The sequence below is a fragment of the Euleptes europaea genome, chromosome 3, assembly GCF_029931775.1.
Source record: "Euleptes europaea isolate rEulEur1 chromosome 3, rEulEur1.hap1, whole genome shotgun sequence".
NCBI lineage: Eukaryota > Metazoa > Chordata > Lepidosauria > Squamata > Sphaerodactylidae > Euleptes > Euleptes europaea.
In genome coordinates, this window is record NC_079314.1 from 104,975,357 (window position 1) to 105,000,008 (window position 24,652).

The following is a 24,652-nucleotide window of genomic DNA, read 5'->3' on the forward strand; positions in this document are numbered from 1 at the left end:
TATCTGTATATTCTTATTGTATTGTTAAATCTCTCTCTCTCTCTCTCTCTCTCTCTCTCTCTCTCTCTCTCTATCTATCTATCTATCTATCTATCTATCTATCTATCTATCTATCTATCTATCTGTTTCAAATATTTTAATGTTTAAATGTTTTAATGTTTGATGTTCACCACCTTGGGGACCATATTTAGATGGAAAGGTGGCATATAAATGTCTGAAATAAAGGAATAAATCAATCAATCCATTACTTCTACATGTATTACTACAAACCTCAAACTAGCCTGCAGTCCTTTTATGATATCATTCAGACTTCAAAACTTTATTTTAATAAATGCATCAACAAAAAGGGCTCCAGAGCAGCAACTGGTCTTTGGTTAACTACTACACCACAAAAAATTAAAAAAAATAAAAAAATTGAAAAAAACCCACTAAGATAAAAATTAGAATAACTGGCAATCTGCAGGTTGAGGTGCCCGTAGGCATCTCTCCCTTGACAGTCACTTCTTTCCCAGTCCCAGGAAGCAAGACTTTACACCACCAGGGGCTAGACCTCGCAGGCAGAATTAGGTGCAGATAATCTGCAGGCCAAGGTGGGTAGCTACTCCTTACTCACTGAGCGCAAGATCTGGCATACCACTGAAAGTGACATTTTTTGAGCACTGGGTGGCAGCCTGCCAGAAGCCAAATCCTGTAAATGGGGATTGGTGTACACAACCAGCAATTACAGGTTTGGAAGAAATCCATTGTGGGCTTTTTTCCCCCCATCTGCTGTCATATGCTGAAATGTTATGTGACCACAGAGACTCCTTTGGCTGGACAGAACCAACTGCAAAGCATTCCAGCGGTGGGTTAATTTAAGACCAGCTCATAGTCACGAAACAGCTTCCACGGGATTGTGTTTAACACGTCAAGGTCCACATGTGCCTACAGAGAAGATTCTGATGTGCCTAAAGCAGACTCGTCCCAACACATTTCCAAACCAGAACCCAAGCCTTGGTTCAGCTTATTGTTTGTTTGTTTGTTTGCCTTCAAGTCAAAGCTGACTTATGGTGATCCCTGTAGGGTTTTCAAGGCAAGAGACACTCAGAGGTGGTTTGCCATTGGTATCCTCCGTGTCGCAACCCTGGTACTCCTTGGAGGTCTCCCGTCCAAATACTAACCAGGGTCAGGGCTGAGAGTGTGTGAATGGCCCAAGGTCACCCAACAAGCTTCCTACCCAAGCAGCAAAACAACATACATACATATACCCCAGCATATACTCCATACATGCACAGCCCCATACATACCCAGACCCCAGCAGTAGGAGAAAAAAAGGATACGACAGGTTTCAAAGTCACCAAGCAGTAATCTTACTGCAGATGCACTGAAAGCATTTGCTGCTGCTTTGTATCCAGGTAGCATAAGAGTACATCTGCAGAGACACCTTTACACAGATTGGTTTGGCGTCAGCTACAGAACAATGTTCAACCGTGCTGCATAAGATCCACACAACAGCTGGCCTGACAGCAGCATAAAAACACATACAGAAGCAACCCTTTCAAAAGGTGCTAGAGGCCATTTATGCAGGGTCGATTCTGCTCCTCGCTCAATGCAGATTTTTTAAATCCAACCTTTAAAATGACTATTCACGGTCCTGATGCAAGAGGAGAAAGTCAAACAAATTCCACCCCCCACACTCACCTGCTCCTTCCTTCCTTCGTTTGAATAGCCATTAGCAATGGTCGTTTGCATAGCTAAGCCTGGGTTAGGATTCTGCATGCTTCCTTGAGTGAATGCTTTGATGCAGGGGCGGAGCAAATACAAACGGTCGCGTTAAAGGGGCTCTTAAAAAATGTGAAGCAGGTATGCGGCAGCTTTGCAGTGAAGTCTGAAATGACGGTTCAGCGTGAAGAAATAAAAAAAATATGCGGGGCACTTCAGCCTGGAACTCGCTGCTAATTACCAAGCATAAATGACCTGTGACTAGGGTTGTGCATATCGATAAACCCAAACCAAAAATAAACCTGAAAAAGGCCTTTTCGACTTCTTTCGGGTTTAATTAAAGCTGAATATTAAAACTGGGAATAAAGCTGAAGCCGGATAGCCGATCGCTGAATCAGGTATTCAGCTTTTTTTTGCTTTTGCTTTCCCCAGGCTTTTCCCAATGGGAATTTTTAATGAGCATTCACTCAAGGAAGCATGCAGAATCCCAGCCGTGGCTTAGCTATGCAAACAACTATTGCTAATGGCTATGCAAACGAAGGAACGAAGGAGCAGGCGAGTGGGGGCGGAATTTGTTTGACTTTCTCCTCTTGCATTGGGACTGTGAATAGTCATTTTAAAGGTCGGATTATAAAAATCAGCATTGAGCGAGGAGCAGAATCGACCCTGCATAAATGGCCACAGGGTATTCATAACAATTACTAAGAATTCTCTCTCCCTCAGTCCCCACATCCACCAGCAAGTGTGACATGTTATCTCCTGCTGCTTCTACCTGCCACCACAGATTATCCATTGGTGACTTTTTGGCATGCCCCCATTCCTCTCACCCTCCAGCAAGTCTCCAGCAATGTGCTGCTTCATGCCAGTCCTACCAGCCTGGGATTATCCATTGTGCTTCTGCAATTTTTTTATGTCCTTAAAATTTACTGTAAATGATAAACATTACAACAGAATATCTACAAACATATAAATGTCCTTCCACGAAAAGAGGGGCTTTTTGTTTCCATCATGGTGGAACCCAGGTTCTTTGATAGTGTGATTGACAGGATGTAAAACATGAAAGGCTGGGAACCACTGGATTGAGCATCAGGTTAGGATTGGGGAGATCCAGCTTCAAGCTGCCATTCAGCTATGAAGTTTGGGTCTCTGCGGCTCCGTGTCTCACTTTAACAGGTTGTATAACATTGTTTTGAGGATAAAATTGAGAGGGAAGAACCACGTAGGTCAAACTCTGAGCAACAGGATAAACTTTGTGAATGCTATAACATTTTCTTCATTTTGATATGAACCGCGATAGAGAAACTATAATTTCGGGGAAGGGGGGTTCAGTAGTCTGGATTGTGAACGAAGGTTGGTGGTTGAGATGCTTACCTTGCCCGTAGACTTGACGCCTTTCCAGATACAGAAGTAGCAGATGATCCAGGCCAGCAGGAGGCAGAGAGCCAACTCCCACCGGACACTCCCCATATGTTCGATGCCACTGGAAATCTTTAACACTCTTCTCCTGTGGAAGAGACCGACAGATTGACTCCCTCTAGGCTCCCTTGTTACATACACTATTACCAACCCCAACCTTGGCCACTTCCTCAGAATATGCGCTTTCCACAAGATGCTGCAGTCACAATACCGTGACCAGGTTTCAGGGCTTGACCTGAAGATTCAGGGTTTTGTGTGTGTGTGTTAAGTGCCGTCAAGTCGCTTCCGACTCCTGGCGACCCTATGAATGAAAGTCCTCCAAAATGTCCTGTCTTTGACAGCCTTGCTCAGGTCTTGCAAATTGAGGGCTGTAGCTTCCTTTATTGAGTCCATCCATCTCTTGTTGGGTCTTCCTCTTTTCCTGCTGCCCTCAACTTTTCCTAGCATGACTGTCTTTTCCACTGACTCTTGTCGTCTCATGACGTGACCAAAATACGATAGCCGCAGTTTAGTCATTTTAGCTTCTAGGGTCAGTTCAGGCTTGATTTGATCTATAACCCACTGATTTGTTTTTTGTTTTTTTTTGGCAGTCCACGGTATCCGTAATGCTCTCCTCCAACACCACATTTCAAAGGAATCTATTTTCTTCCTATCAGCTTTCTTCACTGTCCAGCTTTCACACCCATACACAGTAACAGGGAATACGATGTCATGAATTAATCTAGTCTTGGTGGCCAGTGACACATCCTTACACTTCAAAATCTTTTCTAGTTCCTTCATGGCTGCCCTTCCCAGTCCCAGTCTCAATCTCCTTCTGATTCGGGGTTTTAGCCCTGTTCTAAGGGTAACAAGCTGAGTAACAAACAGGGGTGAAAAACAAGCGTGTACAGGCTGATATGAAGTATTGGTAAGGAAGTGCCTAAAGTGGTATCTCTGATCTACTTTGAGCCCCCTGACAGCGGCAGCAGCAGCAGCAGAAGAAGAACAACTACTACTACTACAACTACAACAACAGTTGGTTTTTATATGCCAACTTTCTCTACCACTTAAGGGAGACTCAAACCGGCTTACAATCACCTTCCCTTCCCCTCCCCACAACAGACACCCTGTGAGGTAGGTGGGGCTGAGAGATCTCTAGCAGAGCTGTGACTTGCCCAAGATCACCCACCTGGCTTCTTGTGTAGGAGTGGGGAAACAAATATAGTTCACCAGATTAGCCTCCACCGCTCATGTGGAGGAGTGGGGAATCAAACCCAGTTTTCCATATCAGAGTCCACCACTCCAAACCACTGCTCTTAACCACTACACCACGCTGGCTCTCAGATACAGTATTGGTAGGAAATTTAAATTACTTTCACTCTGTGGAAACGAGGGTAAAAACCTGATAAACTCTTGGGTCAGAATCTATCGGCTGGAGATCAGTTGTAATAGCAGGAGATCTCCAGCTAGTACCTGGTGGTTGGCAACCCTAAGTGGGACCACCTGGAGCCCTGGGCCCCAGCAGCTGCCCCACCTCAGGGGATGCTGACAATGGCCCTGGATTAGATATAGATGAAGAAGAAGGGTTGGTTTTTAAATGCCGACTTTCTCTACCACTTAAGGGAGGCTCAAACCGGCTTACAATCACCTTCCCTCCCCCTCCCCACAACAGACACCCTGTGAGGTAGGTGGGGCTGAGAGAGCTCTAAGAGAGCTGTGACTAGCCCAAGGTCACCCAGCTGGCTTCGTGTGTAGGAGTGGGGAAAGAAATCTAGTTCACCAGATTAGCCTCCGCCGCTCATGTGGAGGAGTAGGGAATCAAACCCAGTTCTCCAGATCAGAGTCTACCGCTCCAAACCACTGCTCTTAACCACTACACCACGCTGGCTCAGAACACGTCAGAACATCAATAAAAGCATACATGTGTATATTTTTAAAAAAATGTATGTCATTTTAGTGCTGCAATTTTTTTGTGAGTTTTAAAACTTTATATACCACTCTGAATCGCCTGAGAAATAAACACACAGAGTTGATTGTCTGTGCAGCGAGCGGCAAAAAAGAGCCAAAAAAAACCTGAGGTTCAGATACGGAGGATGACCAGTACAAAAATAAAATGGCGATGAAGTAAAGAAAAGAAGGCAGGAGAGCACCGCAAAGAAGAAAATGCCGCAGAGAGGAGGAAAGGGAGGGCATTAAAATGAAAGAAGCCATGACGACACAACAGTGAAACAAAACATCTAGAAGGGGAGGAAGCTGAAAGAAAGGTGCAGGAAGGTGGGGCTGCAGATCGTTCTGCCCAAGCTGCTGATGTCTACAGACACACCGATGTTGAAATCCAAAGGTGTATATAAATGTGTTGACACAAAACCGGACAAGATGAGAAAGGCCACATACGCCCTGCTTCTCAAATCATGCCTGCTGGGCACAGTGTGCGTTTATCACAGTTCATGGTTCAATAGTTTGCAACGGTATACAAAGTCATGTGCTACTGGGAGGGGGAGATTTCTGATTTCAGCCCTCTCCTGCCTACCACCTCCTTTAGTGCTTCTTCAGTTTCCAGTGAGGATCCCTGTTTGTGAATTTGTACAAATGCACAGACCATAGGGAAAAAACCAAGACGTAACCCACAAATTGCCACTGTGCCTGAAGTGGAGGAACTTTCTTTAGCTCTCTGTGCAGGGATCAGTCCTTTTTTGGGTGATGCAGGAAGACCTGCTGACAGTTTGCTGTTTATTTCTTCTGCAATTTGCTGTTGGAGGAAGGATATTTTGAAATGCGTTCATTTGTGGTAATCCAATGTATTTTAGCTAATTGTATGGTTATGAGTCATTTTGGAGAACCTTCAGTCCCCATGAGCAAGATACCAATATTATTTTTAATTAAGTGCATCCATTGTGGGTGAGGTAGTAAGGCTGCCAACTCAAGCTTGGAAAATTCCTGGAGATTTGGAGGCAATGCATAGGCAGGGTAGTGTTTGGGGAGAGGAGGGAGTTCAGGGGGATGTGATCTTTAAGGTACACCAGATAATCCACCCTCCAAAGCTGCCATTTCATCTGGGGGAGCTGATCTCTGAAGTCCGGAGGTCAACTGTAACTCCAGGAGAACTCCAGACCCCACCAGGAGGTTGGTTGCCCGATGAACTAATCACGGAAATGTGTGTAAAGTTTTGGTAAATTGGCAACATAAATCGGGTCACACTGGATGAAGAAAGCAAAGACCAGCAGTTTTAGCCAAAAAAAAAACTTAACAGATTTCATCAGAACTAAGAGACAGATCCCCATATTCCACTCTTCTTGTTCACTGATATATTTGATTTTCTAAGCTTTGCAGTGTTTGAAATCCATGGACTTTGCATGTCCAATAGAAGAACTATGATTGTGGGTAGAGGGAATCTTTGCTCCCAAGAGGGAAATGGAGGAAAAGACCTTCACTTACTCCCAGAATTCAATGACGGGGGAGGTGGCATTTTCAGCTGTCACGTTGAGAGAGGAGTTCGTCTTCTGGAATTCCACGCAGTTCCCTGTAGGATAGGCCCAAGTGAAGAGAATGTGAATGGATATAATTGAAAGATACTTTCATAAAACACAATCCACTTTCCAAATGAAGACAAGACGTTAAAGCTACAAAACCATGAAGGATACTCAGGAAAACAGAGCTGTCATTGGATCTAGTTAAGGTCACACTGGGAGAGAAGCTGATGAGTACAACTAGAGAATGGGATATAGCTTCCTCCATGAAAAAGAACAGACACAGTTCTTTACTGGAGAACATCAATACAATTTAGATTCCAGATAAGATTTATCATAAGTCTTACTCAGACATGTCCTGACCTGGATGGCCCAGATCAGCCTGATCTCATCAGATCTTGGATGCTAAGCAGGGCCAGCCCTGGTTTCATCAGAGCTAAGAGTTAGTACTTGGGTGGGAAACCAGCCCACCCCTGGTTAGTACTTGGGTGGGAAACCACCAAGGAAGTCCAGGGTCACTATGCAGAGGCAAACAATGGCAAACTACCTCTGGACATCTCTTGCCTAGAAAATCCTACGGAGTCACCGTAAGTCAACTGCCACTTGATGGTACTGTCCACCAACAATCAGGCATAATAACTGCTGCAATATTCCAAGAAGAAGATGTGGTTTTTATATGCCTACTTTAAGGAGAATCAAACTGTCTTACAATCTCCTTCCCTTCCTCTCCTTACAACAGACACCTTGTGAGGTAGGTGGGGCTGAGAAAGTTCAAAGAGAACTGTGACTAGCCCAAGATCACCCAGCTGGCTTCATGTGTGGGGTGGAGAAACCAACCCTGTTCACCAGATTAGAGTCCGCCGCTCCTGTGGAGGAGTGGGGAATCAAACCCAGTTCTCCAGATTAGAGTCCACTGCTCCTAACCACTACACCATGCTGGATCTCTTCACCATACTGGGTGGTAGGGTTGCCAGATCCAGGTTGGGAAAACTCCTGGAGATTTGGGGATGGATCCTGGGGAGGACAGGGACTTCAGTGACAGGAGCCCTATGAGGCCAAGTACAGCTTCCAAAGCATCCACTTTTTCCAGGGGAACTGATCTCTGTAGTCTGGAGATGAGCAGTAAATCTGGAGGATCCCCAGATCCCACCTGGAGGCTGGTATCTCTAGCTGTAACTGAAGTATAACATTTGGACCATAGTAAAAAGAGATCAGTTCCCCTGGAGAAAATGGCCACTTTGGCAATAGGACTCTATGGCATTGAAGTCTCCCCCTCCCCAACCCCACCCTCTCCAGTGTGTGTGTGTAAAGTGCCGTCAAGTCGCAGCCGACTTATGGCGACCCCTTTTGGGGTTTTCATGGCAGGAGACTAACAGAGGTGGTTTGCCAGTGCCTTCCTCTGCACAGCAACCCTGGACTTCCTTGGTGGTCTCCCATCCAAATATTAACCAGGGCCGACCCTGCTTAGCTTCTGAGATCTGATGAGATCAGGCTAGCCTGGGCCATCCAGGCTCCACCCTCTCCAGGCTCCATCCCAAAAACCTCCCACCGGTGGCGAAGAGGGACCTGACTACCCTGTCTGAAAGCACTCCGCAGGTGCCATGGCACCCAATGGCACTATACTGGGAAATCCCTGTCCTAGGCTGATATTGCCTGTCCTGGTTAAAAAAAAGCCAGAGTGGTAAACTGGTTAGACAGTCAGGACAAAGTTGGAAACAGCCAGGTTATAATGCTCAGGCTGCCATGAAGCTCCCTGAGTAACCTTGGAGCAGTCTCTCACTCTCTCAGTCTAACCTACCTTTCAGAATTGTCAAAAGAACATAAGAAAGGCCATGTTGGATCAGACCAAGATCCATCAAGTCCAGCAGTCTGTTCACACAGTGGCCAACCAGGTGCCTCTAGGAAGCCCAGAAACAAGACGACTGCAGTAGCATTGTCCCGCCTGTGTTCCAAAGCACCTAATATAATAGGCATGCTCCTCTGATCCTGGAGAGAATAGGTATGCATCATGACTAGTATTCATTTTGACTTAGTAGCCATGGATAGTCCTCTCCTCCGTGAACATGTCCACTCCCCTTTTAAAGCCTTCCAGGTTTGAAGCCATCACCACATCCTGGGGTAAGGAGTTCCATAATTTAACTATGTGGTGTAAAGAAATACTTCCTTTTATTTGTTTTGAATCTGTCACCCTCCAGCTTTAGCAGATGACCCCACGTTCTATTCACAAGAATAAAATGGGGGGGGTCATCTATGCCATCCTGCAACCCTTGGAGGAACAGGTGTGATAAAACCCAAACAAGGCCCCACCACAACCTCTCTGTTGCAAGAAGACTGTGTTTGGAAGACTGTGTTTGGAAGACTCCCGGATGCCCTTATCTCACCACTGCCAGAGAAGGGATATCCCCTAAAATCTAAGTTCCAAGAAAGCATAAGAGGAAACTATCAATGCACGCAGTCTTAAGTTGGTTTGTTTTACTGCTAGATCTTGCCAAACTATCGCTATAAAAAGGCATGCTTTCTCTCTCTGGGTCTCTCTCATTTTTAATGTTGCTTTTAGATTGTTTTAATCAAATCTATCTCTTCCCAAAGCACGGAGCAGGCAGGATTGCCAACTTTCTTGGCAGGACTCTGGTGCCTTTAACAGCTGCATGGCTGCAGGAAATCGCTGCAACGCACATATCATTTCTTCTCATCACACAGCAGAGGAAATCTTGAAAGAAAAATCTGGCTAGCTCAGAGGCAGGGACAGTTCCAAGAAGAGCCAGTTTTCTCCTTGATTTCTCCCATCCCACAAAGTGTCTTTGAAGTTCAATACCATAGGGGCTCTGGCATATTTTTTCCCTTTTGATTTAGCATCCTAATACCATGCTGCTACATTTTTCTTCTTGAACTTATTGCTCCTCAAGATAAAGCAGGTGGAAGCTTGAAAACATCAACCTTCTGCCCTCAAATCTGGAGAGGTTCAGTCAGCTTTTAACTCAGGGAGTCCCCAGAATTAAGAGTCTTGCTTTCAATATAGATTTAGATGTGCAATCAATTAAGGTCTGAATATTAGAATATAAAAGTCATTTTATTATATACAAATCTCTGGAGATCTCTGGCTCATGAAAAACTAGACTTGCCAAGTTTTTCCCCTTGGCAGGGCATCTGTGTAGGGCAAGCAGATGCAAAAGAAAAGGAAAACTCTGGTACCGTTAACGTCTTTATGCAAAGGGGATTTTGACAGATGCAGTTCCTATTGCTCCTGTGCTTGAAAAGCTATTCCTGCTGAAATCCCTTGTCAACAAAAAAAGAACATTGAAATAGAATCATAGTTGGAAGGGACCACCAGGGTCATCTAGTCCAACCCCCTGCACAATGCAGGAAATTCCAAACTACCTTCCCCCCCCCCGACACCCCCAGTGACCCCTGCTCCATGCCTAGAAGATGGCTAGATGCCCTCCATCTCATGATTTGCCTAAAGTAATAGAATCAGCATTGCTGACAGATGGCCATCTAGCCTCTGCTTAAAAACCTCCAGGGAAGGAGATCTTACCACCTCCCAAGGAAGCCTGTTCCACTGAGGAACCACTCTAACTGTTAGAAAATTATTCCTAATGTCTAGACAGAAACTCTTTTGATTTAATTTCAACCCGTTGGTTCTGGTCCGACCTTTTGGGGCAACAGAAAACAATTGGAGAGGTGGATGTCCTAGGCAGGGAATTGCAAAGGGTAAGAGCATCAAGAGAAAAGATCCAGCCCCAAGTTCCACTATTTAAAAGGGAAACACTATGGAAGGCCTCAGCTCTCTTTGAGACTCAGTGGAATGTCCATGAAAAGGTGTCCTCCCCCTAAGGTCACACCCCCTGGAAACAGGAGCCCAGCCGGCTCTTGCTGGCAGGTGATTTCCCAGTACAAATGCTGATGTTGATCTCCTGCAGAAAGACAAAATTACCTGTGTTCCATTCATGGTCACAGCTGCCCCAGGGAAGGTCGATGGTGAAAGAGCTGAAGAGGTAAAACAAAGCCCACGCTAGGACAATGATGTAATAGAAATTAAGGAGCACAACAATCACCTGGGAAGCATAACCGATTCCTGCAGAGAGAAGAACCACAGTGAGCAAAGACCGCACACTTCAACAATAAATAAAATAAGCTGAAGTCAGCTGCGTCCGAGACTGGGCCAGATGTTGCTAATTACAATGAAACAACAACCCTTATTTACATGGGCAGGACATTTCAGGAGGTTTATGTCATAGTCCTTTGCTCATGTTGCTGTGCCTGAAGTCAGCCCATAAACTCCATCCATTTCTGTGTCCCTGAGATCGTTGCCAGGCTATCGTCTATGCAATAACTCATCTGCACTTGCTCTGGTTTTTCTAGCCCTAGTAAACAATAATCTCACCATCTCCTACTGCAGTCCTTTGACATTTCTTTCCACCAACATCCACCAGAGGATCCCTTTTTTCATTTCTGCAGCTGTTTTGATCCTTCATTAGTTTACATTTAAAATATCCCCCCTAATTTTCATCAGGTATGCACTTTTTTTTTGAGATTCCCATTGTGTGCTCCTAAATAGTTGGTTTCAGCAAAATTAAAAAGGAGTTCAGTAGCACCTTAATGACTGATATATTCCAGTATACGCCTTTGTGAGATTGCCAGGACTTTGTCAGATTGCTAGGATGACTCACGAAAGGTTGAACTGGAATAAAGGTTGTTAGCCTTTAAGGAGCTGCTACTCGATTCAGAACCAGTGCGGATACCCATATAGACATTATGCTAGCAAGTGGCCCAGACTGCTAGCTGGTTCCCATGCTTCAGTTATGCATTGGTTCACAAGAGATAAACAGCATACAGCATACAGCATGTGGCATTTGTGCAGTTAAGTCTCTATGCCCAGGTCTTATGTGTGCAGCATTGACCATGAAAACTAGAACTCATCCTCTCCTGCAAAGGGAGAGGACAACGCTACCCTCAGCATTTCCTCCACACTTGCTCAAAGCAACCAGGGATTATCTGTTAATGACATACATGCATACCCCCCACCTTATCCTATGCTGTGCATAAGAATCTCAGGAGGTCTCCCATCCAAGCACTGACCAGACCCAGAGTTACTTCAGTTCATCAAGGTTGCTGCACCCTGTGCCTACAGAGGCATATTAAGGTTCTCAGTGACGTAGAGCAGGAGGAAAAAGAGCTGCACAATGAGTTGAGTATGTTGTAATTTATGTAATGGAAGAGAGCAACTCGGTATAGGTTGCCTTTTTCAGCAGTAGCTCCTCATTTCTTATAGCTACCCCATTGGTAGATGTCATGTCCAGTCTCTGGAGGAGCTGTGGCTCAGTGGTAGAGCATCTGCTTGGCATTAAGAAGGTCCCATATTCAATCCCCGGCATCTCCGGTTAAAGATCTGACTATAGGTGATGTGAAAGATCTCTGCCTGAGACTCTGAAGAGCTGTTGCCAGTCTGAGCAGGCAATACTGACCTTGATGGACCGATAAAAGCAGATTTCATGTGTCTTTTATGCAGTATAAAAAACTGCATAAAGTCTTTTTATACACTGTAAAGTCTATTTTAAACACTAACAGGTTTATTATGGCACATTTTCATGGACGAGAGACCTTTCTATCAGATCTATCAAGTATATTGTCAGGGTGAGACACACACACAGTATACACAAGCAGACACACACACACGATATATGGTGGGGTATGTAAATAGTGGATCCCAAAGGTGATGAAATACAAGTGGTACATACCGTAAGTGGAATAAAAACATTTGTGAGAGCGGAACCCTATAAATAGCAAAGCTGATATTGACTGACTTAGATCCCCCAGAATGTTTACATGAAAGGAAGGATTTAAGCCCCCAAAGCGAGACTTTCTCACCTCCCTCCTCCCACTGCAGCCCAAAATGACTCCCCAGTCTCTGCTCCTGGGGGACAGGACACTGCCAGAAATGGCATGGGGCATTCTGAGCTGCAGGGGGCAGGGGGGTGAGAAAGTCATACTTTGTGGGCAGATCCATCCCTATGTGATTATCTTATTCGTTTAGTGTGTCAACAAAGCAGAACTTCTGAAAAGGTGTGAACCTGGACTTTGGACAAATTGTGAGAATTGTTTGCTGAGCAATCTGGGAAAGGCCCTGTTGCTCATTCTTCGTTTTCTGCATTTGGTTCTGAAGTTTGCTTCAGTGGTGATTTGAGTGTGACAGACCGAACTTTCTCTCTTGGGGGACGGGGGACATAAAAACTGGCAAGCTTTCTTTGTAACCATCCCACATACATCTCTGCTAAATCGGTTCAGCTGCGCATTAGGGTTGCCAACTCTGGATTGGGAAATGCCTGGAGATTTTTGGGGCAGAGCCTGAGGAGGGCGGGATTTGGGGAGGGACTTCAATGCCATAGAGACCGATTGCCAAAGCGGCCATTTTCTCCAGGCGAACTGGTCTCTATCGGCTGGAGATCAGTCGTAATACCGGGAGATCTCCAGCTAGGACCTGGAGGTTGGCAACCCTAGAAATGAGTCCCAATCCTACCAATTCCCATGTCATCGAGCACTGCTTAAAACTCTTCCAAGCCATCCAGGCCTTCAGGACCAGAGAGCTGTTTTGTCCAAATGAAAATAAATGCAAAGTGAAATTATGCTGAATTCCATTTCCACTCTCAAAACCCATAATTTTGCAGCATCACAGAATACCTACAGGTCAGAATACCTGTGTTCATAGGGAGGAGGAAAGTCGTGTGCGACTGAAGACCATCATGACATGGGCTTCCTTCCTATTGTAAAAAGACTCTCTGCTACCGGCAGAGCTTACCCACCCTTCCTTGGGAATCTTCTGGGTTTGCAGTCAGCCACAGGAAATGAGATAAATAAGAGGGAGGACATCACTCCCCCCCCAACTCACCTTCGAAGAGAGGGCACAGCCTCCTCCAAGCAGTGACTCCTCCCTGGCTGGTATACTGGCCAAGCGCCGTCTCCAAGAAGAACACTGGGATCCCACAGGTGAAGAGGAAGATGAGGTAGGGGATGAAGAAGGCACCTGTGGATTCAGAAATCCATGCATGATTGATATGGCCAGACTTTTAAATCATGACGTTGATTTCTGCAAGGATTATAGCCCTGCTATGTTCCCTGCTATATTTGAGAGCCAGCGTGGTGTAGTGGTTTAAATCCCCACTTGTGCCGTGGAACCTTGCTGGGTGACCTTGGGCCAGTTACACACCCTCAGCCTCGACCCTGGCTAGCATTTGGATGGGAGATTGCCAAGGAATACCAGGGGCATGACACGGAGGCAGGCAATGACAAACCACCTCCGAAACGTCTCTTGCTTTGAAAACCCTACGGGGTTGCCATAAGCCAGCTGTGACTTGACGACAAAAAAAATGTTTCAAGGGGAAAGAATATTCAGTTTGTTTCTTAAAGCACATTTTATACTATAATTACCATAATATGATATTGATGAATATATAACTACAGAGTGTGTGGATTCTGCCATTTTAAAGCATATTTCCTGAATGTACCTGCTAGCAATAAGAATATAAATGCACATAAGAGAGTTTAAAGCATTTTACGTGTATTCTCTTCATAGTGCCCATAATGGTTGATAGCTTGGAGCGCTACTGGATCCTGGCCTACGGTTGGAAGCTCAGATCTTCTTCATGGCATGCAGCCGATCGAGATCGGTTCACCTGGAGAAAATGGCTGCTTTGGAAATTGGACTCTATGGCATTGAAGTCCCTCTCCTCCCAAGCCCCAGCCTCCTCAGGCTCTGCCCCAAAAATTTCCCACCGGTGGCAATAGGGGACCGGGCAACCCTAAAGGTACAGTCTGACTGGATGCAATTGAAGCTGCATTTGTCTCACCCAGATCAAATAACAGTTAGAACTTCTCCTTGTTCTATCACTAATTTAAGAGTTTTAAAATATTTTATTTAATATTAGAATGTCCGTGATCTGTTTTCCCTGCACATTTCCCTGGTCTGGTAACTCTGCCTTCTAGAGGGAGGTGACTTCTGCAGCTGTTGAGTGAGGAGTTGCCTGGCAATAGGACAGAAAAAGGGGAGACAAAAGCCAAGAGAAGGGAGAAGGGCTGGAGGTGTGTTTTCTCTGAGGATGTGGAAGATTTTCTATGGAAGGAGCAGTTCCAGAGAAGACAGCACGCGGAGCAGTTTGAAGGGCAGAGTGGCCATCTTCTGGTGCGGGCCTTTTCGTTCTGCAGTGTTAATGGGATTTCTCCAGCTGCTGTGAGGAAAAGTTGATTCTCAAAAGAGACCTTATAGGTAGGGTTGCCAAGTGCCAGGAGGTGGCGGGTAAAATCCCGCCAAACCACCGGGCTGCCCGCCGACCAGCTGAGGTCCGGCGGGCAACGCATGCTCGCGCGCTGCTCGCACGTCACTTCAGGGTTTACCCGGAAGCGACGCGGACGCTCTGGCAACCTCAGCTAAAACTCTATGGAAACCACAGTATAGCCCACTCTGGCAAATGTTCTTTTCTAACACCTGCAGCCCATTAACTTGAGATGTCAGTGACTGGACCTGTGACCTTAGGTCTGCAAAATAAACGTTGTACCACTGAACCTTATTCGCAAAAGCACTGCTGGGAAAGCCCACAGAATAGGTTTTATCACCAGAATGGGTTACAGCTGACATTAATTCTGCTCCCCCAAAATTCTCCTCTATGAAAGCTGAATAAATCCACAGATATTTTTGTAGTACCTGCCAAAGCAATGTGTACTTTCCACCCAGTGATCTCATTTTAATATTATTCAACAGAATTTCATACTAGACATAATGTCATTCTCTATTCGATGATGACTGATCACTGCCATGCCATGGTATCTTTCAGGTGCCACCGTTTGATGGCTGGCATACACACAACGGTATTTTGATTTCACCGCATTTGATAGCTGACGTTACCAGCCTATTCAGCCGTATTCATGCTGGCGTTTCTCTTTTATACACAATTACGATTTCCTTCAGGGGGGGGGAGATGGACTGCAGCCATTTCTATGCCTTCTGCTAAATAGCTCTTCCAGGTTTGGACAGCTGGCCACCATCCCTTGGAGCTGAACTGCTAGCTTCTCTTTCAACATTCCAGCCCCAAGCCAATATTTAACAGAGTGGGAAATTACAATTAAAGATAATTTACTCCTAAATCAGCATAATGGCTTCAGCTCTTCGCTGGGCCAGGCCTGGCTCTCCGCCCCTGGAATCGAAGTGTGTTGTAGGCCTGGCAGAAGGCTTGACCTGCTACGGAAGCAATGAGCTACCCAGCACAGTATTTTCTTTCACCGCCTCCCCATATTCCTCATTAGTAGTAAAGATATTTTTTTTCCTAAGGCTGGTAGCAGACGGCGCACCATTATCCTCCTTGTACCTCAGTGTTTAATTTGTAAAAAGTGCAACATATCGTGTTATTTCCGTTTGAGATCAGTCAGTCATGACTGACTGGCAATAAAGGCGATTAGATGACGGAGTCCCCATTAAACAAAACCTTACAATATATGTCTCCATTTGTTCAGTGGGTGAATGGGTAACTGGTACCTAGAAAAACAGCATGAGCATGACTGGGATCTGTAGCGGTAACACAATGCTGGCACAGCAGCACCAGCTACCTGGTTTAAATTTAAATGTCAAGCTTGTGGAACCCACCTGGGGAATTTTATACACCTGGTATCATGTTCAAACCAGAAGCCAAAGAATTAAGGCCTAGGCACAATGCTCCAAAGCCCTCTTTGGAGATGTGATTCACAGTATGTGTGATAATCCAGAGAGATGGAGGGTTGCCAAGTCTCCATTCAAAACATATATGATTGCTTTATGCCAAGTCAGGCCGTTTGTCCATCTGTCTCATTATTGTCTACTACTGAGGTAGGCAGTGTCAAGAAATGCAGGACACAGTGTAGGGTGCATACATTTGATAAAACTTTATGTGTGGTGCCCAATACTCTTAAGTTACTCTGCTTTGGGATAGAACGGCCACCATCTGAGCAGTTCTCTCTTTGTGGCCCTGACTGATTGCCTCAGGACAGCCCAACAATTCCCTTGTCTACAGCAAGACAACGGCTTCCTCAACCTTTCCTCAACCTCCTCAACTTTTCCTATATGTGAAGCACATTGAACTGAACAGCCGGCCCATTGGAGAAGAAGGCTAAGATCTAGTTTTTAAAAGGGGATTCGAAGCACACAAACCGATAGGTGGATTAGGAGAATTGGGAAAAGGGAACACAGAACTCAAGAGTAAAATAAAAAATACAGTTCCTAGCCATTTAAACACTTTCAAGGTTTCACTGGTCTTCGAGTCTCTCTCTTCTGAGGTGGGCCTGAAATGCCTGCATCATTGTATTAATACCCAATGACAATAACACAGTAGGAGGTTGAGAATTTAAAGCAGTTTGTTTATTAGGCCCTATATACATATTGGGTGAGAACTGCCCAGATGCACAGGACAATTCAAACGGAGAACAAAGGATTACACCGTTTATAACTTTGGTTTAGGGATATTAGTTATGTAGATTCACTGCCCACTGGTTGTCTACTTCACTTTAATTAGCATAGCGTATTAGATATTGGTCAAAGCTGTCTCTAAGCAAGCATTAGGTCTTGTGTGACCACATTCCTAAGGGTGTTGGTAAGATGCTGTTTTTCTCTACTGGTGAACGGCCGTACCAGGCAAGCAAATGTAGTCTTTCATTCTGGCAGCTCATAATGGCGTCTGCCAGACTCATGCTAACTTAAATGATCCCACATTAGGGCATCTGTTTCAAGGATCAATACTTTACCCCTTATACCTGGGGCTGCATGTCAATTACATACATGTGCTCTCACATGGTATTGTGCTAGATGCTACCCCTTATATCCTGGGCTTAGCATCTTTATAAATGCGAGTATGCGGACTGAGCATAAAAGCATACGTTTCCAATACATTTCCCATAGCATGTAATGATTTCAGGCATTACAGGCCCAGCACTCTCAGGTCAACAGCTGAAAGCTGACAGAGGCCCTGTTCTTGCTAGTCTTTATTTTAGAGGTTGAACAGAAAGGAAGCTGTTTGCCTTTGACCAATCAGAAAGTAGGAGGCTTATGTACTTTTTTCCTTCCAAAAAAGTACAGTCTAATGAATTGTTTTCACCATGCCTATTGCCAGCAATGGCAAGCAGGGAAGCTCTACAGCTATTTGGGAGATTCTAAGACTTACTGAAACATCCCTCTCAGCTATTTTTGAAGCATTGTCTTCGTTGTAAAAAAAATTTCCCTGTTTGGGAAGAACATATTTGTATATAGTTGTTTGTGTATGCATGTTTAGGCTTATAGAAACTCGCTTTTCGTGTTTGTAATATAATTCCTGCACTGCACTTCACTACGTTTATAAATGTAAAAGAAATGTCTATAATTGAGCGTGTACTGTGTATTTATAGCTTCTTGAATTGCAGTACTGGTGATTCTTTCATACACCCTCCAGGTACCAGCCGGAGGTCTCCTGCTATTACAACTGATCTCCCGCCGACAGAGATCAGTTCACCTGGGGGAAATGGCCACTTTGGCAATTGGACTCCATAGCATTGAAGTCCCTCCCCTCCCCAAACCCCGCCCTCCTCAGGCGCCACTCCCAAAACCTCTCGCCGGTGGCGAAGAGGGACCTGGCAACCCTACTGGGGAAGGTGGAGTTTGGGGAGAGGAGAATGTTCCGCAGGGATGTGATGCTATAGAGCAGGGGTGGGGAACGTCAGGCCCGGGGGCCGTATAAGGCCCTCGAAATCATTTGGTCTGGCCCTTCATGGGTCCTGGTAGATCTCTAACTCAGAAGGATGCTGCGCTGCCTGAATCTCTTGGGCCCAGCTGGGGACACCAGAGCTCAAAAGCGAGTCGCTCTATGTGGCAGACACTCGGAGCCGTCTCCGGTCGTGCCTCTTGGCTAAATGTTTGACCAAATATAGCAGGATAATTTTTAAGTTGATAATTTTGTATGGCCCCCGAATGATATTATAAATATCCAAATGGCCCTTGGCAGAAAAAAGGTTCCCCACCCCTGCTATAGAGTCTACCCGCAAAAGCTTGCATTTCCTGGGGAAATGTTGCCTGGAGATGTTGTAATTCTGGAAGATCTCCAGGCCCCACCTGCACAGCAGCCTCAACCAAACTAGGTTCCAAGATTTTCCCTATCAAAAAGGGTGGCAAGATCCAGTCGCAAAGCTCCCAGCATCGCCTCTCACTCGCTCTGAAATGTAAATGAGCCTTGCCACTTCAAAACATACGCAGGAGATGGAGGTGTTTCCATTTGAACCTTTCCAGACCTCAGGAGGTTTCCATCCTCTCAGGAACTGTGAAGGAAGTTTATGGGAACTATCAAGGGATTAATGCACACAACAGTTTAGGAACATTCCGGCTCCACACGAATAAAAACAACATTTCCCCCCCCCCTCCCCTAATCCCACCTTGAAAATAAAGTTCTCAAGCAGGCAATAAAGAGAAACAAAAATGAAATCCAATGCGCAAGTAGCTAACTAGCTAATCCCTTTCATGCTGTCAAGATGGGAAAGCGGTTTAGGTATGCCTGTGATGTAAAACTCAAGAGATTTCGGGCCAAAGTTCATAACCTACTCCCCGAGAGCTCTATGAGGGCCGAGGCCTTTTAACCTGTTTTCCTATGAACTTCTGAAAAGCCAGATTAAGCAAACAATTATTAAAGCAAAACAGGAAAAAAATAATTCCCATGTCGATCTCTAGGTAATTTTTTTTTCACTGAAAACATCGATGAGGCTGCGGCAGAAACCACTGCTTTGAAATTTCTGTATTTTTAAAGGAAATCTGTCCTCAACATGGTGCAAAAACCTAGGGATTATTTTAACGGAAGAAACCAGCTATTTCTTTTATACAGTTCTGTTTATATATAATCCCAGTCAAGACAACCACAGTAATTTTTTTCAGCCCAGCTGGTTGAGATGAACACGTGTCTCTTCCAACTACATCTTATCTCACCAGTGGAAAAGCTGCCTATATGGATGGAAAAATCTTTTATTTTTTTTAATGTCGAAATAGAGTCATGCTGTTAACGCATGGCTAGGATGTCATTGGTTTGTCCCTCTCATGTTTCACACTTTTCTAAACCGAGACCAAAAAATCAAATGCATGAGAGGGACGCAGAGAACGAGAAGAGTCAGGCGGCAGGGAAAAGAAGGGGCCACAGCGCAAGCACACCCTAACCCTTGGCAGGCAAGAGCTGGCTTATTTCTTCCTTGCAATCATTCTACCTCGGCTGGTACTGGAAGTGGGGTGGGAGATGTCGGCTTGTAACGGGCACAAGCTTTTCCCCAAGCTAGCTGAGCAGGCACACAAGCCTGCAGGAGGGCCAGGCATCCAGCCCTGGGAGGCCAGAGTGGCGTCCGGGCCACTTCCCACTAGCGACCCTGCTCTGCTGCTCCCAAAAGCCAACTCTCGCACTGAGGGTGGGGGGAGAGAGGGGGGTGCGGGGTCCAGGGGGCAGAAAGTTGCCAGTGCTGCTGCTGTGTTGCCACTGCCAGGGGCGGGCAGTGGCTTCTCCCGGCGGGGAGTCGACCCAGGAGCTGAAACACACTGGCAAACACTTGTGGCTGCTGCAAGGCTTCATTTTAAATCGGGACAAAGCAGGACTTGGAAAACCCGGGGAAATCTCGGAAGGAGGTGGGTTGATCCTGCAGGCGGGAAAGGAGCATGCATGTTGACTGGGGAGATTTGCTACATTCACGGGAGAGTCACAGGACAAAACGGCCATGTGTTAACGCCCTGTGATTATTTACCCAAGTAGAAGTGGGACAACTGCAGAACCCTCACTAATCCACCTTCACAGTGTTCACCCAGCATGTGCTTCTCATATAAAATGTTTATCAGCACCCAAAGTACAACCTCAAATTGCTGGCAAAACTATCCCCCCCCCCCCAAGGAAAGAAGACTTACAGATCTTTTGCTGTGTGGAACACTGTTCCCGTAGTGTCATGGATACCTATTGGATGATGTCTGGATACCTATTTGGATAGTCTACTGTAGAGATCACTTTGTTGTTTACTAGAGTCATATGTAGCTATTAATACAAATTTTTGCACTGGTAACATTAATCCTTTCGCACCTGTACTGATTTTCTAACCTATGTGGTACTAGTACAGTGGTGTCTTTTTCCTTTCCAGTACCTGAAGGTTGGCAACCCTAGATCTGGGCCAAGTGGTACCTCCATCTTTGAAGCGAGCGAAGGAGACACCCACACGCCCTCCCTCTGTTTCAGAGCAGGTACACGCTGGTCGCCCATCTGGAGGCCGGGTAGGAATTTTTTGCCCCATGGCACAATTGCCAACAAGCTGGGGGATGTTTTTCGCCTACCTACTCTGAAAGCTATAGGTGGCATGCGGAAGCAATGTGGGAAAATGTGGCTTCATGGTTCATAGTACAACTCCAGTGAGCACCATGAGGCATCAGTTTGGAAGATGAAGGGGTAACCCTCAGACCAGAAGCCTGGGGCCTTGGCGCCTTGCAGTGACCTGGGACAGGAACTCCTTGAGGGGTGCCGCTATCCTTGACCTATAGACCTCATGGTTTGGGGGATTGGACATGGCACACCTCCCTCGAGCACTAAAGAAGGCTTGGCAAGGAGGAACATAGGCCGTACCCCATAGGAATGGCTCTGAGCTCCGAGCCAGAGTAGTCTCGCCCTAAGAACTAGGATGCACCAAACAAGGAGGTTCTTCTGCATCTCAACAATTGCCTGCACTGCAGTTAGCTCTGGGGTTTTTTGGCTGGTGTGCACTGCAGATTCCTCCTGAGCAATAAAAATAAAGTTGCTCCTTTGATTATCCCAGCTCTGGTGTCGGCTCTCTTAATTCTGCATCTGCGGACAAAAACCTAGACTTTCTGTCTAGAGGGATTTCCCTCCTCAGAGAAAAAAGTTACACGTTATATTGCATTCACTCTGCTTCAATCACACATATATGGTGGGGGGAGCTAGAAGTTAAGCCAGCCATCCTGGCTAGGTGGTGGCTTCAAAGAAAATAGAAAATGACTGATTTCTTCATAACCCACACAAACTTCTAACACAATATTGCTAAGCGTGAGCAGTTTTAATGTCTCTGAACTGCCAGGTTCAGAAATATATAACTTGGATAAGAACAGTTATTAGGTTCAGCAACTTCTCCCCACTTAAAATGAACATCTGTCTTAAATAATTTATTTGAGTCACTTTTTAAAAACACCCTGCAAGTCATAGTAAGAAAAGGGGAATTTTCAGGATCCACTTAAAATACAAGAGCAAGAATGATCTGTAAAAATCCTGCATCTTGGGGAGGTGGAATTGGGCAAGCCACAGGGGTGGAGTTTGGGATACTGTTGTTTGGGGAGGACCCAGGCACCACTGATGGCTTTAACCAGAAATTTTCCTGTTCAAAGAACAAACCCCATTCTTTAAATGGATGTGCCACAAATCGAAAGCTTCTTTTGGAAACATTTTTAGATGGCTTAAATCTAGTGTTGCCAAGCTCCAGGTACTAGCTGGAGATCTCCTGCTATTACAACTGATCTCCAGTCAATAGAGATCAGTTCCCCTGGAGAAAATGGCTGCTTTGGCAATTGGACTCTATGGCATTGAAGTCTCTCCCCTCCCCAAAATCTCCTGCTGGTGGCGAAGAGGGACCTGGCAACCCTACTTAAATCAATACTCCAAGAAGGAGGATGTTGGCCCCACTGTAGCAATATCCCTGCCTAGGGGCTGTGCATATTTAAAACATGCTTCCACAAAAATGAAGTCAGACCTTACAGATCTCTTACATTCACCCCACACAGTGGTTTCCTGTTGTCACATAATGTTCCAGCTCTGCTTAGCACCAGGAGTTTAAAATGAAGGTCCCGAACACCCTGAAACACAGGGGCATCACGCTTGCTAAAAACAAAGTCAAGATGTACATTATGGAGATCTGTATGCCTAAAGGGCTGGATGTACATAACGTAGCTCAGGAGCTGAAGTTAAGAACGCCTTTTGCAGAAGAGCAGAGTAAATGTGTAACCATTCAAAAGCAGTGTGTTGTTTCTGGGGATACAAAAATTGCGCCACCAGTTCACATAGCAAATTGCGCATTAAACTGGCTACATCTTAACCCCTTCCAGAGCATTCGGGGCAGCACCTTAAGAATGCAACACTTGTTTAAGTAGCCTGCGCTGCCAGTTCTTCTGCCTTATCCTGACCTACCTCACAGGGTTGCTGTGAGGATAAATGGCGTGACTTTGATCAGTATTTTGAATGCTGAAAGGAAGCCCCGCTGGCCTGAATAACGGGACCCTGGTTTGTATGGCGATTTAGTCCCATTGGAACGTTGTTGATCGCCAAGTCTGGGATGGGAAATCCCTGGTGATCTGGGTGTGGAACCCATAGAAGGAGGGGCTTGGGGATGGAAGGATCTCAGCAGGGTATAATGCCATACAGTCCATCCTCCAAAGTAGCTGTTTTCTCAAGCAGAACTGATTTTACATACATCAATTGCACTGGAGAAAATGGCTGCTTTGGAGGATGAAACTATGGCATTATAGTCTGGAGAGCAGTTGTAAATCCAGGGGATCTCCAGGTAGGGTTGCCAGCCTGGTGGCTGGAGATCTATTACAACCGATCTCCAGGTGACAAAGACCAGTTCACCTGGAGAAAACAGCTGCTTTCAAAGGTGGGCTTTATGGCATTATACCCCATTGAAGTCCCTCCCCTCCCCAAACCCCACCCTTCTCAGGCTCCACCCCCAAAATCTCCAGGTATTTCCTAACCTGGAGCTGGCAACCCTGTCTCCAGGGGCCCCCTGGAGGTTGGCAACCCTATTTGATGGCAGATCTGCAAGCTTCAGTGCATATACGGGACCTCGACAGTGCTATGTTTAAACACAGAGATGTAAGTCACTGGTTACGATGGCTTCACTTACCACCACCGTTCTTGTAACAGAGATAAGGGAAGCGCCAGACATTCCCCAAGCCAATGATTTCCCCGGCCACGGAAAGCACATATTCCAGCTTGTTGTTCCAATGGTCTCGTTCTAATGTTTGATCGGCTGCCTCTTTTTTCTTCTTCTTCTCCCCAGGGAGTTGTGCAGGTATTTCGCCATTGATCACCGCCCCCGGGACTCTGTAATCCATCCCACCTTCAAAAAAAGGAAAAGAAGATGAGCGCCGCTGTCCCCTTTCCTTTTCACTGTTATGCTTACAACAACACTGGAGGCAAATTCACGCTGGACTAGAAGCGAGGCACAAACAGGCACATGCTCGAAAAGTTCACACCCCAGGTGCCTGCTTACTGCAGCGGGAGATGTTGACTTGCCTTGTGCACAAGATGTACCCGCAGACTTTGTTGGGGTGGGAAGTATTTATTTTGGATTAGGAAGAACGCAGCCGACTTCATTCTTTTTATTTTTTTTAAGCGATTGGTTTCAAAATGTTCTGGTTCCTCACAGAGCATCCCTCTGAGGCATCATCCTGCCATGTTTTGTAAGCCACCAAGTACTTAACTTTATTTATTTCACATTTCATTCCAAAAATTCATTTCAATTGTAAAAGCAATGCCGCGAACATGCTGCGACCCTAGTTTGTTTTTTAGGAAGGACTGTGATGTAAGCTGGTTGCTGCAGTTACTAAGCAGGGGTAGGGGGAAGGAAAGGAAGTTCAGGCTCTGGATATTTCTGGTATCATATATGGAGCCAAAGTAGGGAGCATAACAAACCACACGTACATGATATACTGGCATAAACGCATCGCAGCCTAGTGACACATTGTCTATAAATCGGCAGAGTGCATGTCCAGAGTTCTCCGGCGCACATGCACTTTATTGAAAGGAATGTGGAGAGGAAAGGGACAAGCAGCCAGACTGGATTTCTTAGACACTTTAAAAATAAACTCCCTGACCTGGATGGCCCAGGCTAGCCTGATCTCATCAGACATAGGAAGCTAAACCGGGTTGGCCCTGGTTAGTACTTGAATGGCAGTGTGTGTGTTAAGTGCCGTCAAGTCGCTTCTGAATCCTGGCGACCCTATGAATCAAAGTCCTCCAACATGTCCTGTCTTTGACAGCCTTGCTCAGGTCTTGCAAATTGAGGGCTGTGGATTCCTTTATTGAGTTTAT

General features: G+C 45.7%; 1 protein-coding gene across 1 annotated transcript in view; it reads right to left on the reverse strand.

Moving 5' to 3' along the window:
* LOC130474311 (sodium- and chloride-dependent GABA transporter 2-like) overlaps positions 1–23,673 on the reverse strand; it is a 70,178-nt gene extending 46,505 nt beyond the window's left edge. The window contains exons 1-5 of the mRNA XM_056845865.1: positions 23,463–23,673; positions 13,450–13,584; positions 10,498–10,638; positions 6,532–6,616; positions 3,073–3,205 (exon numbers count right to left, since the gene is read on the reverse strand). Coding sequence (XP_056701843.1) covers positions 3,073–3,205; positions 6,532–6,616; positions 10,498–10,638; positions 13,450–13,584; positions 23,463–23,673 — 705 coding nt within the window. The remainder of the gene's footprint in view (positions 1–3,072; positions 3,206–6,531; positions 6,617–10,497; positions 10,639–13,449; positions 13,585–23,462) is intronic.
* Between the last annotated feature and the right edge of the window lie 979 nt (positions 23,674–24,652).